Source organism: Tupaia chinensis, unplaced genomic scaffold, assembly GCF_000334495.1.
Source record: "Tupaia chinensis unplaced genomic scaffold, TupChi_1.0 Scaffold000037_18, whole genome shotgun sequence".
Lineage (NCBI taxonomy): Eukaryota > Metazoa > Chordata > Mammalia > Scandentia > Tupaiidae > Tupaia > Tupaia belangeri.
Genome location: NW_006159476.1, coordinates 1224626 through 1239729, shown reverse-complemented (window position 1 = coordinate 1239729; position 15104 = coordinate 1224626). Strand labels below are relative to the sequence as shown.

The 15104-nt window shown below is 51.5% G+C and overlaps 3 protein-coding genes across 3 annotated transcripts in view; 2 read left to right on the top strand and 1 right to left on the bottom strand.

Annotated features, from left to right (window-relative positions):
- CCNP (cyclin P) overlaps positions 1–2552 on the top strand; it is a gene marked incomplete at its 5' end in the record, with an annotated part of 3159 nt that extends 607 nt beyond the window's left edge. The window contains 5 exons of the mRNA XM_014587919.1: positions 684–773; positions 847–1002; positions 1356–1514; positions 1583–1734; positions 2195–2552. Of these exons, the coding sequence (XP_014443405.1) occupies positions 684–773; positions 847–1002; positions 1356–1514; positions 1583–1734; positions 2195–2360 (723 nt within the window). The remainder of the gene's footprint in view (positions 1–683; positions 774–846; positions 1003–1355; positions 1515–1582; positions 1735–2194) is intronic.
- A 2036-nt stretch (positions 2553–4588) lies between these two features.
- On the top strand, positions 4589–7989 carry TTC9B (tetratricopeptide repeat domain 9B). The gene is made up of 3 exons (XM_006140449.2): positions 4589–5758; positions 6388–6570; positions 7719–7989. The coding sequence occupies exons 1-3, from the start codon at positions 5341–5343 to the stop codon at positions 7826–7828; spliced, it is 711 nt and encodes a 236-aa protein (XP_006140511.1). The 5' UTR covers positions 4589–5340; the 3' UTR covers positions 7829–7989.
- Positions 7990–8171: 182 nt separating this feature from the next.
- The window catches only part of MAP3K10 (mitogen-activated protein kinase kinase kinase 10), a 20633-nt gene continuing 13700 nt past the window's right edge, over positions 8172–15104 (bottom strand). Inside the window, 5 exon segments of the mRNA XM_006140448.3 lie at positions 8172–8955; positions 9661–10350; positions 10716–10828; positions 10940–11111; positions 13043–13159. Of these exon segments, the coding sequence (XP_006140510.1) occupies positions 8633–8955; positions 9661–10350; positions 10716–10828; positions 10940–11111; positions 13043–13159 (1415 nt within the window). The 3' untranslated portion in view covers positions 8172–8632.

Below are 15104 nucleotides of genomic sequence, written 5' to 3'. Positions count from 1 at the left end.
GTAGAGAGCAATAAATAAATGAAAAATAAAAAATAAAGGGAGTGATGGGGAGGAGAGGGGAAATTCCAACTAAAACTTGAATGACCAAGATGAAAAAGGAAGGCAGGCCCTGGAGAAGGAGCATTTCAGGTAAAGGGAACAGTAAGTGCAAAAGCCCTGGGGTAGCAATGAGCTTGGCATAGTTCAGTAGCCAAAAGAAGGCTGGTGTGGTGGACTGAAGCATGGGTTGTGAGGAGAGAGACTGAAAAGGGGATGTTGGAGAAGAGACAGGATCAGAGAGAGTCTCAGAGGAACTAGGATTTCATTAGAGTACTGAGCCCTGTGAAAGAGTTTTAAGCTAGGTAGTTACTCCATCAGCTCTGTCTTGGAAATAGACCCTTCTAGGTGCTGAGGGGAATAGGTTGAGGGTTGGTGGCTAAGAGTGGAGTCTGGGAGCTCCCCCGGGAAGGCATACAGGAGGTTATGTGGCCATGGGGATTGTGGACTGACTGGTGAGGCCCAGAACAAAGTCCAGGGTTCTTGATGGGGACACAGAAGAGGAGCACATTTAGGGACCAATTTGGTTGTGGCACTTCTGCAACGTCCAACTGGTCTGAAGTGGCTGCTGCATCTGGGGCTGGAACTCAGGAGAGAGAGACTCAGGCACAGGTGTGGAGAGTGAGGCAGTCCCTGCTCAACTCCAGGTGTGCCGCGCACTGCCCCGGATGGCCTTGCCCCATTCTGTGACCCCGGAGATGCGTGCGGTGGTGGTGGACTGGCTGATTCAGGTGCACGTATGTATGTAGCAGGAAGGGTGCAGGGTTGGGCCTGTGTGGCTGCCTGGTTGTCACCCATGCCCCTCCCCAGGAGTTCTTGGGCCTGGCGGGGGATACGCTTTACCTGGCTGTGCATCTGCTCGATTCCTACCTGTGTGCAGGCAGAGTGCGCCTACACCGCCTGCAGCTACTGGGCGTGGCCTGCCTGTTTGTGGCCTGCAAAATGGAAGAGTGCGTCCTTCCTGAGGTACTTCTGGGTGAGGTTTGGGAGGGAGGACCCCTTGCCGCAGTTATTGATTAAATACCTTCCGTGTGCCAAGCACTGGGCCAAGCACTTTCCGTAGGCATGGGATCTCTGCATATCCGTATGAGGTAGGGGCTGTCAGTGTATCCCGTTAACAAGAGGAGGCAACTAATGTCCAGGGAGAGGAAGATACCCAGATCTTTCTGTCTCAAGCCCATGCTCTTCACAACTTCAGTGGCCCCATTTTACAGACCAGAACACTGGGGTCCTGAAGTTCGACTGAACGGACCTCAGGCGCTCCAAGGCACAGAGTAAAAAGCCAGAGTTCAAGGCATCTCTATCTTCCCAATTCGCAGCCCTCCTCTCTCTGCCTCCTGAGCGCTGACTCCTTTTCTCGGGAGGAGCTGCTACGAGCTGAGCGCCGCATCCTGAGCCGTTTGGATTTCAGGCTGCACCATCCGGGTCCGCTGCTGTGCCTCCGGCTGCAGGCTGCGCTGGCTGGGAGCAGTCCTCAGGTGCGCGGGGAGGGGCGCGGTCCGCGCGGGGAGGGGTGTGGCCTCACGTCTACGTGCCTCATTGGCAGGTGATGCTGCTTGCTACCTACTTTCTGGAGCTGTCCTTGCTGGAGGCAGAGGCCGCGGGATGGGAGCCGGGTCGTCGCGCAGCTGCGGCGCTGAGCCTGGCGCACCACGTGCTCGATGGGGCGGGCTCTAGACCCGAGCCCACTCTTTACAGGTATCACTTTCGCAGAAGGCCTGCAATAGGGTCTCCCCGCCTTCAGGGATCTCTCTTCCTGGCCGCTGTCTTTACCATGTCAGAATGAGAGACATTTATAGGAGTGACCAAGACTTGACTTTTCTGAATGTGGGAGAGAATGGGGTGTCTGTCTAGCCAGAAGGATTTCACTTTTCTCTTGGGGTGTATAAGAGAATGGGGGTGTTTCTCCAGATTTGGGAACACTTAATGGGTCTCCCAGGCCCAGAAGGCTTTAACTGCCTTCTAGTATCTGCACCACCTGTGCACTCCTCACTCTAGTTGAGAATGGATTCTGTGTCTGATCTCAAGACAAACCCTCTGTCACCCCCAGGGACCCATGTAGATGTGTCTACTAAGCCCCGAGCCTTCAGTTCCTAGGATAGGTCATCTCCACCACACCTCTTCTCCCCACCTTGGTTTCTCCATCTCTCTGCTGCAGCCCTGCAGAGCTGGGCCCTCTTCAGGCATGCATGGCCCGCGCTGCACTCCGAGGTCCCACACCGGGCCAGGCTGCAGTCTTCCTCAAGTATGCGCGGCCCCAGCACCAGGGCACCAGCCTCACTGCTGTCCTCCTGCTTGGCTGCCTGCAGTCTGGGCCTCCCTGAGCATGGAGACTCAGCACCCCCTCCCCCAAAACAAAACAGAAAACCCTCAGTGTGTGTCCATCTCCCATCACAATAAAAGTTTTTTTTTTATTCTGAGCCCTCTGTTCCCATTGGACAAGTTCCCCTGCCCACCCTGCATTTGATTGGTCACTTTTTCAAAAGACATTAATTATTTCATTTTATTTGTTATTATTTAAAAATTTGACTAGGAAACAGAGAGAAAGGGAAAGTGAGAAAGCTAGCTGCCAGGTCTGGGATTCAAACCATTCTCAACTTTGTGGGAGTCCAGCACCTTAATCACCACACTATCTGCCAGCCCTAGATTTCTCACTTCTTAGACCTCACATTCCTGTGATTGGTTCTCACCTTGTCCCTTAAGGACTGTGGGAGGATGAAATACAAATTCTGAACTCCTCCACTAGGGAGCACTAGCAGGCTTCCCCCGCTCCTTTTAGCAAACTAAAACAGATCTCTTCATGGTTGGGAAGAAATAGGAGGGATAGGAACTATGGGGAAGTTAGAATGCCCACCTCAGTTATGAACAATGCTACCTCGATGTTGTCAGGCTTCTGATATTATTCAAATGAAGCAAAAAATCTGCAGTTGCATGAACATCTTTGCATTTATATGTTGGTAACTACAATATTTCAATACCTTCCTAATGGTTGCACAAACCTGACATGACACTTATATATTGGTCTGTGAGGGTCATCAATTTGTAAGAGTTCATAGTAAGAGTTTGCAGATGGGGGTGTGACTTAGCCTCTGAAGTGCCACAATGACAATGGAATAACAATAACAACAACCTTGTGGTGGTGGTGGTGCTGGTGTGAAGATACGTTAATATATACACAAAGCTTTAGGATAATGCCTGACACCTAGTATGCTTTGTAGAAGTGTTACCAGTGCATGCTAGCAGGACTGTGTGTTAGGTACGGATATTACCTGTTTGCTACTGTGCCCCAGCACGTAGCCATTTACTAGGTCAGAAGACATTTGTTATGGATAAATGGATCCCCATTTTTTTCCCCTTAAATTTTTGCTATAGGGCACATGCACTCACCAGAGACAGAGAGGGAAAGTGAAGAGACATTCTTCAGGGGAGATGGTCATGCTGAATTCCCTTCTCTTCTAATTTCCTTTCTGGATTTTGGGCATATATGCCTGGAGTGTTTTCAAGCCACCAACTATGAGACTTGAACCACACAGCCTTGTGAGATCCAGCCACCTTAACTCCCACACCACCTTCTAGTTCAGGACTACTAGGTTCCAAAGTACATGGGAGTTTGGTGGTGCAGGGAAGAAGAGGTCTCCATTCCTGAGGTGTTCAAGGTTACGACCCAGGGATGGTGGAGGGACTCTCTCAGCAAAACCATTTTACAGCAAAATACAATAGGAGAGAGGGACAGCTGCTGCTGTTGGGATGGAAGGTTCTGAGTTTAGGTTCTGACCTGTTGGTGGGGGGTCAGCATGGGACCCCAGGGGTGGGGATGTGTGGTATGGGTGAAGGAGGAAGCAGGGAGTGGGAGATACAGGATTGATATTTGGGGATGAGACCCAAGCTAAGCTCTTAGGGAGGAGGGAGTGCTAGTACATAAAACTATTCATTCCATTCATTCAACAACTATATATGGACGCTGATTTAGCCAGGGATTTATAATCACACAACTTAGAGTAATATGGGTGGTAAGAAATACCTTTTACTTGTCCATCATGATTCCAGGCCCTGGCTCAAATAGTTTACCGGCATATGTGATTCAGTCTACACCCACTTGGAGGAAAACTCACTTGTCCCCATGTCACACAGAAGGAAGTCAAAGTAGAGGAGGATCAAGGTACTTGGCCAAGGTTCCAAGCAAAGCAGGCAGCTGAAGAGGACTGAAGGGCAGTCACCTCATACATCATTTTTCTTCCATGATTCCTTTTTTGAACATTCTTTTGTTCTCATGCGGTTCATTCTGGGCTGTCACTGACTGGAGACCCTGCTTTCTCATTGGTTTTCCCACCGAGATGGTGAGCTTTATGAGGGCAAGACCCAGATCTCTCTCATTTATTTTTTAAATTTATTTTTAATTTACATTTAATCACATTTATCTTCACAGTGTACAAAGTTTCTCTTTCCTGCATGAATACCATGCATATCAGTCAAGACAAAGATATTACTTTGTAATCATCAAGAAATAGCTTCTCATTTTTTTGCCAAACGTACTTTCACTTTTTTCCTTCCCCTTCCCCTCTCTCTCTCCTTCCCATACTAAGCTTTTTTTTTTTCACATTTTATTGTAAGATCCCCCTCTGCCTGTACTTCCCAGGCTGTCCACTCTGAGCTACCACTGTCTGTCACTGGCCTCTCTCTCCTCTGGACTGGGTGCCTAGTGAGGATAGAGTCTGAAGTCCCAGCACCACTCAGCACAGAGCTGGGCACAGAAAAGACATACACGAATACATTCGTTTCTGTGTTTTTCATAAACAAATGAATTCCAAGATTGATATTATTGTCTTATCTTACCTATGAGAATACAAAGTTCCAGATAATTTAAATAAGTTGTCCAAGTCATACAACTAGTGAGAAAATGGTCAGGGATTTGGATTTGGGCAGCTTCACTCCATATTCTTAGTTCTCAACCAATATGCCAAATGGCTAGTGGGCTGAAAACCAGCTTTCCTCTAAGTTATATACCCCCCTCCCCCAACCAGCCTCTTCCTTCTGGAAATCTTCGGAAGCTTTGGGCACGGGGGAGGAGAGCAAGGCAGGAGGGTGGGGAGGGTCCGGAGAGTAGGAGTCAGTGAGCGACCAGTTGGAGAATTAGGACTGGGGCTGATTTAAAGGTGAGAGTGGGGAAGCCTTGAGGGGTTTCTCTAGGCCCATAGGGGGCAGCCGGAATCGGGTACGGGAGCTGCGGGGGCGGAGAAAGGGTGGGGACCGGCCCCGCGGGGGGCGATGCGGTAGCTGTAGCAGCGGCCGCAGGAGTTTCCCACAATGCAGCGCAGTGCGCTGTCCCCGGTGCTGATGCTCAGCGCTGCCCCGGAGCCTCCGCCGCGCCCGCCTCCTGCCCTTTCTCCGCCGGGTCCGGGATTGGGCCCGAGCTCCTGCCATGGCTCCGTTCGGCCCGGTCCTGCCCCAGAGCCATCGGGAGGCTTGGGCGCGGCTCTCGACAGCAACCTGAGGGCCGAGGAGGCGGAGGGTCAGCGGTGCTATCGAGAAAAGAAGTTCCGGGAAGCGATCGGCAAGTATCACCGTGCACTGCTACAGCTGAAGGCGGCACAGGGGCCCCGACCTGGCAGCCTGCCCGCCCCCGCCCCCGGGCCCACCACCAGCCCGGGGCCGGCCCGCCTCAGCGAGGAGCAGCGGCGCCTGGTAGAGAACACGGAGGTGGAATGTTATGACTCTCTCACGGGTAGGGGCCATCGGGGGTGCAGAGGGGCATGTGGGAGAGGGGTGGGGAGTGAAGGGCTACCACGAGGCTTTGGGGACGGGAAGGGCGCTACAGGTTCAAGAGATCAGGACTGTGGTCTGTTGAGGGAGAACTCAGAACTTGAACAAGGAATGGAACAAGGAATGGGGGTAGTGGATCCCAGGGATCTTGGTTGGAGAGAGCTGAGTGCAAGAAATGGGCTTTGGTCTAAGTCTCCAGAGCTCCACTCCCCCTGAATTATTCATTCGTCCCTTTGCCACACGAGAACTTAGGTTGAGAAAGGCTTGCCCTGCATGAACCATTCAAAATCCGGTCCCTTGCCTCTGTGAATTGTCCTTAATACTCCAGCCCACCCAAACGTCTGGCTTCTTACTAGAGAGCTGTCTGTGTCTTTCGCGCCCTCTAGAGGCGGCGCAGATGGACTATTCCGAGGGACTAGCAGATTGCACCCCGCACCCCCACCTCCGTAGTTAGAACAGTCCCTTAGGCTGGGTTTCCCGCAGCCTGGAGGCCACGCTCTTGGCGGTTAGGCGGTTCTGGTGTGTGTGTGTGTGTGTGTGTGGGGGGGGTGCCTGCAGGCTCTGAGAGTACTGGTCCCGGCGCCCCCATAGCTTGCCTGCTGCAGTCGGAGCTGGTGAACTATGATCGTGTGCGCGAGTACTGCCTCAAGGTGCTGGAGAAGCAGCAGGGTAACTTCAAGGCCACCTACCGCGCTGGCATTGCCTTCTACCACCTGGGCGACTACGCACGTGCGCTGCGCTACTTGCAGGAGGCCCGCAGCCGGGAGCCCACAGGTGAGGGGCCGGTGAGGTGAGGACTGTGCCCAGGTTAGGGGAAAGGAGCTAGAGTAGAGAGTCTGGCAGGAGGGTCATGGCAAAGACACAGCACCCTCCTCTGGCAGAGCAGCCTTGATAGAGTGCTGGACCACCCAGCAGAGGTTTCCTTCTCCATTCACCTACATCTTCCACACCCTCCATCTTTTTACCCATTATTCACTCACCCATCCCTATATCAGCTGTTCAGATGTCCTCTCAACCCTCCATTCCTCTGACCTTTACCCACCCACTTCTCATCTATTCAGTCTTTGCTCTATCCTGATAGTTTTCACTCACCTCCTCAGCCACCTACCCATCTGGTCACCAATCATCTCTGTTATACACCTCCACTAACTCATTACTCAGTAACACATTCCCATACCCACTTTTTTTTTTTTTTAAATTTGCTACGAGGTGCCTAGAGAAAGTGAGGAAGCACCTCCTCCCCCAGAGGGATGACCACACCACAATCCTTTCTCTGCCACTCTCCTCTTGGGATTCTGGACATGCACACACATGCACTCTGCCTGTTTTTCAAGCTGCTGAGTCTGGGACTCGAAACACATAGTCAACCATGTGAGATCCAGTGCCTTAACCACCACACTACTTGGCTGGCCCCTCCATACCCACCTACTTATTCACCTCTTCAACCATCCATGTATCCACCCTGAGCAGGCAACACCTGAAAGTGGGTGTCCATGCATATGTGTATGCACATGTGTGTAGGCACAGACACAACCCTTGATTTTGTATTAAGAGCCAATGAGAGGGAAGAGGCTTCCGTCACAACAGGTGCATGACGCAGGGTTGTGGAAGCAAAGAGGCAAGGCTCATTTTCCTAAGTGGGTTGGAGAGAACAGACTCCTTGCAGATGTCACTGGAGGATGAGTGGAAGTGTAACAGTTCTGCAAGGCTTTCCTGACAGAGGGCTTAGTAAATGCAAAAGCATGAGGTGTGAACCATATCCACTCTGCTGGCTGTGGCTGGAGCTTTTGGTAAAGCCTCTGGCAATACTGGCTTTGTGGAGGACTCACTAGAGACTATGAACAATTAGGGGACAACTGGGTGTGAGATGTCCCCTGCTGCCGTGGGACACCCAGCTAATGCTCCGCCTACCTCCCCTGCAGACACCAATGTCCTACGCTACATCCAGCTGACGCAGCTGAAGATGAACCGTTGCAACTTCCAGCGGGAAGACAGCGGGGCTGGGACCCAGACTCGGGATGTGATTGGTTGAAGCCAACCAGGGGGACTGTCTCTACTCCAACTCCCTCCCAACTTTCCATATATCTTCCCCTGACTCTTGTGTTCTCTGGTAAAGCACTTGTCACTTGACCATAACCTCTGTGTGTGGTGTTTTTTGTTTGTTTGTTTGTTTGTTTTTTTAGGAGATTTTGCTATAGGGTGGGTCCACTCATTGGAGAGACAGAAAGTGAGAAATCACCCCCCGGGGAGATGGCCATGCAGCAATCACTTCTCCAGTCTCCTCTTAGGATTTTGGGCACAGACGCACATGCACCCAGTGTGAGTTTGAAGCCTCTGGATCTGGGACTCAAACCACATTTGACTATGTGGGAGTCCAGTGATGTAACCATTATACTATCTGCTGGTCCTAGTGTATGGTGTTCTTGTGGGGATCCGGAAGGGGGACATGCCCCTGGGCCTTAGAAACCAGAGAGGCCCAGGAAGGGAGTGTGGGGTAGTGGGTATCTCACTGGGGTGACACAGCACAGAGCCATGGCCAGGGGTAGACACACAGCCAAGCGCTACCGGTAGGGGCAGGGATTACCTTTAATGCTGTATATTGTGCCAAACCCCCCATGATGCTCTGTCCCTGAGTAGCCCTGCCCACTCTCCTCCCACTGCAGGGCGGGCACAGGGCTCTACCCCCTGGGGTACAAAGGAATAAATTAAGTGTCCCCCCCTTCCCCCAATAAATAGTATCCTGCCCAGGGCCTCCCCCACCTTGTGGCATGGTGGGTGGCACAGGGCCTGGGACATTACATTCATGGCTGCCCAGGCGGGCTGTGGCAGGCAGGCCTCAGTGGGAGCTGTGGGCCCCACACAAGGGCACTGTGTTGTCCTGGCTCTGCCCCTCCATGTCCATGTCCAGCAGTGTGGGTTGCGTGCTAGGGGGCCCAGGACTCTCTGGAGTGTCTGGCCTGCTAGGAGGAGAGATGCTGAGCGGCCGGCTGAAGGAGACCAGTTTCCAGGGGTCCAGGCGGGGGCGGCTGGCGGCTGGCCGGGGCCTGGGGGCGAAGGTCAGGGTAGTGGGGCGACCTGGGAACTCAGGGAACCGCCGTCGGGTTGGGAACAGGGTCTGGGGGTCAGGCAGGCGGGGGAAGTCCAGGGGGTCTAGAGGGCCTGAAAAGAGAGGATCACAGGAGGTGAGCAGGGTGGGACAGATTGTGGTATTTAAAAGAGGTAATCTCTGGCTTCTCTTAAAAAATCTGGAATCTTGTGGGCCCACTTTCCTGTAAGGTGCTCAGCAGCACCTGCACCTGGACCAATTGCTCCCTCATCTGGGTACGACTCTGGGCAGACTCCTTAATGCTTTGGAGGCATATCTCAGTGGTCCTCCAGTTAAAGCTTCACTCCCAACTCTCCTACACAGGACTCCCCTACACTGTCTGGGTTCATTCAGACAGATCTGGGAAGAGACCTGGGCCATGACATTCTCCCTGAATGGGATCAAAACAGCATCTCACTACCTGGGTGAGGATTAAATAAGAATAATTGTAAATCAAGTAGTGCAGTGTGTGATGGGAACACCTGGTAACTCCTGCTCATGATCACTGTATCTGTGGCTGTTCATAAACTGTAGAGACCACACCTAGCCCAGAGCTCTGTAAGACTTGACAAAGTCACTGTTGCTATCATCTGTCACCTGCCTGGCTCCTGAAGGCATTAGAGTTTGCCACCTGCTTCATCTTGTTGTATCTTGGTCACCTAGAGTGCTTCCAGCAGAGGAGAATGGGGACAGGGACTCTCCCTCCCCCATGCTAAGCAGCTGTGGCATCTTTTAAAAGCTGTGTGGAAGGGGACCTGAGTGTGGGATGCCTCACTCACCGGGGCTATGGCCTGTGGGCTCAGGTGGCCCTCGCTGCCCCAGAGCCCCATCTGAGGGTGTCCGTCGGTGCCCACGGCTCACGGGGCGTGCGGCGGTGACATGGGTGGGCGTGAGCGACTGGCGGGGGTCCTTCTTGAAACTCTCCAGTTCCAGGTCCACAAGGGGGTTGGTGCCCGGTGAGGCCACTGGCGGGGAAGGTGGCGGGGAACGAGCAGCCGGTCCAGCCTCGTCGCTGTCAGAGCGCAGCAGCGAACGCGTGGAGTTGCAGTCGGACACGGACGACAGTGACACCAGGGTGGCTGAAGGCGCCAGGCCCGGGCCGGGGACCGGGTCATCTCGGTGGCCTAGGTCGCGTCCAGGAGGGCTAAGGCCCCGCGGGAAGCGGCCAGCGCGGGGGAAGAAGAGGCCATCGAGCCAGCGCCGCTGCTCCTCGCAGTCTGCAGTGCGCGCCTCTGCCACATCACCGCCCAGGCCCACGGCACCCAGCAGCGTGGCGCAGCTCAGCAGCGCCAAATCGCAGCGCCGCCGTGCACCGTGGCCCACCCGGGATGGGGGCGCAGCCGGCGCCGGCTCCCACGGTGCCCGTGCCCCAGGGGAGGGCTCGGTGGGCAGCGGCACCGTGAGGTAGGACGAGGCCGTGTAGGGGGAAGGGGGCACGCTGATGCCTCCATCCACCTCTGCGAACTCCTCTGCAATCGTGGAGAGGGGTATCACTGGTCTGCGGAGCTGGCCTCTGGACCCCGCCGGAGACTAGTGGCAAGGGGCTGCCCCTCCTCCTTCCTCCTCTGCCCCCTTCCCCCGTAGGCCCCTCCAAGAGCAAGACCGCCCAGTCCTACTAAGCTTGTTCTGGAACTATTCTCCCCCATAAACTGCTAGGAGGGAGCTCCTTGCTCCTGGCAATGGCCCTTCAAAAGAAATGCTTCCCATCCACTGGCCAGTGAAAGGTGGTCCCTCCCTCAACCCCAAATGGCTCACTCCTTTGTCCTCGGTCATGCTTCCCTTTGGCCAGAGAATGTCCCCTCCCCTCCTTTCACAAGCACCCTTTCCCTCTTACCCATCTCATTGAGGCTGGCAAAGCCAGGGGCGATGGGTGTGTGTTTGGGGGATTTGCCCAGGTTGGGGGCGCTTGATGACCACTGTTTGCTTCCTTCCCCCAGGGCCTTCAGCCTGCAGGGGGCGGGGAAACAAAACAAAACAAAACAAAACAAAACAAAACAAAACAAAACAAAACAAAACAAAACAAAACAAAACAAAACAAAACACCACCAGGGCCAGTACCTCTCTTCTCCTCCAGACCTCTCCTTCTGCAGGGTAGAGCTGGGCCCCCATGTCCGGCCCTTCTTCTTGCCCCCAACCAGTTCTTCTTTCTTTGGGGGCCCACTGCGCCCCCATGTCCCACTGCCACCACTGCTGCTGCCACTGCTGCTGCCACCACAGTCCACAGGAGTCACTGTGTGAGAGAAGCCACTCAGTTACTGGGTCTTAGGCTGTCTGTCCCTGCCAGGCTCCCAGAGCCAATTTTCTCATTCAGACCAACCTGAGAGTCCAAGAGATCTAAGTAAAACCATGCCCCTTTACTGCTGTGAGTCCTTCCATAGCTCCCCAGTGCTATCAGGAAATATGAAGCCCCTAGATAAGCTATTTCCTGCCAACTTTCTCAACCTCATCTGCCATCATTCCTTATGGTCTAATCCTTCAACCACTCATTTTGGTTGCCACCTGCCCTTCCAGCCTCCAGCTGAGTACTTTGTTCCCTTGAAAGTTGGTTACTTTCTCTTCTCTGGTCCTACCACATGTTGGATGTACCTTGGTTCCAATGCTATATGGTTGTCTTTGCATCCCCTACCAGATGGATCACCTAGGGCTGCTATAAAGTGGTTGCCCAAACAGGCATGTGGGGAGAGGGTGAATGATGGGGTAGAAAAGGCTCATAGTCAGCCTTATGCCTTTGATCTGTTAACAAAGTCTAATAGCTGCCACGTAGGCCGATTGGCTGTTTTTCCCTTCCAAGCCCCTTACCTGGGCCCAGCCCATCCTCTGCTGGCCTCCCTGGCTTTATTCCTCATAGCAGCCACAGGAGAAAGGTATATCTGACTACATCGCTGACTTGCTCAGAGCTCTCATGGGGCTCTCCCATTGCATTTAGGATAAAACCTGGGTTCAGCCTAGGTGGTGAGGTCCAGGGCATACTAGACTACAGCATGGGGGCAACATGGCCCATCTCTGGGTCTGCCTGAAAACACAGAAGAAGGCATGCAAGTGGGTGCTCAAGGGCTTGAGAAGCTGGAGGGCTGGGGAAAGAGGACTGGTGTGATGAGACCCTGTTGGGTCCTGCTTTTCTTTCTCTCTCCTGTGCACACCAGGCTGTCATAAATAAAATACAATCCAGAATCCTTACCTGGATTTCTAGGTCCTGTATTATCCAGTCATTGGGGACCCCTGACTACCAACCTGCACACTCCCTCTGACTCACTCTACTGTAGACAAGTTGGCCTACAGGGCCAACAAACATGCCACACGTGTTCCTACTTCCAGGCTTTTGTTCTTCCTCTTCCCTCTGCCAGGAGCACTCATCCCTTAGGTCTTGGATTGCTCTCTCCTTGCCAGGAAGGTCTCTGCAAACTTTACCTCCCTGGACAGGCTTTCCAGATGTAAAATGACAACTCTTCTGTGATGGTTAATTTTATGTATCAATTTGACTGGGTTAAGGGATGTACAGATAGCTGGTAAGACATTCTTTGTGTGTGTGTGTGTTTCTAGAAGAGATTAGTGTTTGAATGAGTAGACTGATGGCCCTCACCAGTGTGGGGGGCCCAGACTGAACAGAAGGCAGAAGAATGGTGAATTTGTTTTCTGCTTGAGCTGGAACACCCCTCTTCTTTTGCCCCTGAACATGGGTGCCCCTGGTTCTCGAGTCTTTGGGCTTGGACCGGTACTACACTACCAGTCTTCTCTGGCCTCCAATTGCAGATGGCAGAACTTCATGGCCTCCACAGTTCCACAAGCCAATTCTTCATATCAAGTCTCTTTCTTTTGGGGTTGTTGGAAAAATCATGATGCGTATTTGCACAGAAAAATAGAAAAATATGTTGTGCCTTTTCTGATGACCTAATACATTTCTCTGTATAGCTTATTGATTCTGATTCTGATCTGGAGAGCTCTGACTAAAGCACCTTCTTCTATTTGATTCCTTTCTCTGAGTTCCTTCATTGCCCTTATCACTACTGAAAATGATCTGCTTACTACCTGTCTCCCCCAGATGAGAATAAGAGATGGAGCCTTGCCTGTCTTACTCCCCGCTGTTCCTCTGGGTTGGCGCCAGGTTTTAGCCCACAGCTGTTTGTTCACTGATTGACTGGTCAGAGCCTTGGAGGTACTTACAGCGAATGGCTCTCAGCCGGGGGATGATGCTGGGGCTTGCAGGAGGGCTGGCCCCATCGGATCCTTTCCGCTTGTCCAGGGTTGGAGAGGCCTGAACTGTGATCTTATGCTCAAAGCCTGCAAAAAGGAAGAGACTATCCTAAGCAAAGGTTCTCTAGGTGACCATGGACATTTCTTCTGCAGAAGTGTTGAAGGAATGACTGATGGAAACCCCATCATTTTTAATTTCTCACTGCACTGTGGTCCCAAGGCCAGCAGCATTGACATCAACAGGAAACCACTTGGATATGCAAATTCTTGTGCCCTCTCTGAAAATGAGCTGCTCTGGGGATAAGGAGCAGCAATTTAACTGTGGTTTAACAAGTCTGAGAGCTGATGCCCTGATTGAAATCTACTCCTGAGTGTTCAATATGGTGGCCATTAGGGACCTGTGGCAACTGAGTACTGGAAATGTGGCTTGTCTAACTGAGGAACTGAAATTTGACTTATTTACTTAATTGTAACCCATTTGAGTTTAAATTTAAAAACAAGTATTCAGTTTGGTTGTTGGAAACACTGAAGCACATTTGGAACAACTTGAATATGTGAATCTACTTTTTCAACTCTAAAGTTTGTGAAATCTAAATACAAATTTTTGGTGAAAATGTACTGCCTAGATAGAGGTACTGTAAATATAAACACATGGTAGATTTCAAGTGAAAAAAAGGGGGACCAGTAGGTGGCATGGTGGTTAAGATGCTGGACACTCCCACATGGCCAACGACGGTTCGAGTCCTAAATCTGGTGGCTTGTTTTCTCACTTCCTCTCTCTCTGTCTCTCTCTGGTCAAATTAAAATAAATGAATGAGAGACCAGCAGTTAGCATAATGGCTGTGTTGCTGGACTCCCATGTAGTCGACCGTGGTTTGCGTCTCGGACCCAGTGGCTTAAAACTCACACTGGGCGCATGTGCGTGCGTGCCCAAGATCCCGAGAGGAGAATGAAGAAGGGATTGCGGCATGGCCATCCTCCCTGGGGGGTTATTTCTCGCTTTCTGTCTCTCTGTCTATCTCTGTCTGGCGAACGCATGCGCCCTATAGCAAAAAGAAAAACCTCTACAAAATAAAAAAAAAAGAATGAATAAATAAAATTAAGTAATTCTTAAAAAAAAAGAAGGTAAAAACATCTTCATTGGGTGCCAAGTAATTTATAGGAAATTCAGGGGACAAAGGGACATATTAAAAGATACTAGGAGAAGCAAGCAAAACCCACACTGAGGGAAATTCCACAGAACAAATCATGTGGTTCTTCAACAAATTATTGACAAAGGGAGACAGACAGCTCCATGGCTCCTGCGATCTAACCATTTTGGGAGAAAGGAAGATGTCCCACTGATAAATGGGCCTCCAGCATACAAAACTCGGTGGAGAGGCAGAAGGGAACACAACAGGCCTTCTTCAAGAGACAGACAGCTCCATGGCTCCTGCGATCTAGCCATTTGGGGAGAAAGGAAGATGTCCCACTGATAACTGGGCCTTCAGCATACAAAACTCGCTTGATTGAACTTCCAAGTTTGGGAAGAAACCGACCATCCACCAGATGACTAGAAATTGCTGCAGGACCACAAGAAATATGGGGAAGCAGGAAAATACCTCTCCCACAAGGGAAACGGATAGCTCCTCTTCATCCACACACAGTTCAATGGAAATAATGGAAATGTCTGAAAAAGAATTCAGAACATTCATAATGGCAAAGCTAACCGAGATGGAAGAGAAGAGAGACAAGGAACTGTTGAAGAGGAAGGAGAAAGGAGTCGAAGAGTTCCAGGAGGTGAGGAAATTCATGCAAGATCTAAAAGAGGAATTTCACACTTTACAAAAGAATCAGATGGAATTGTTAGAGATGAAGGCTATAATACAAGAAGTCAAAAATCTCCCTTGAAAGTATTAAAAGCAAACTAGATCATACAGAAAATAGAATTTCTAATGTAAAAGAGAAATTGGCTGGCCTAGAAAAATCCACCATGAAGACTGAGAAAATGGCCCCAAAATTTGAGAATAATACGCAAGACGTACTAGATACC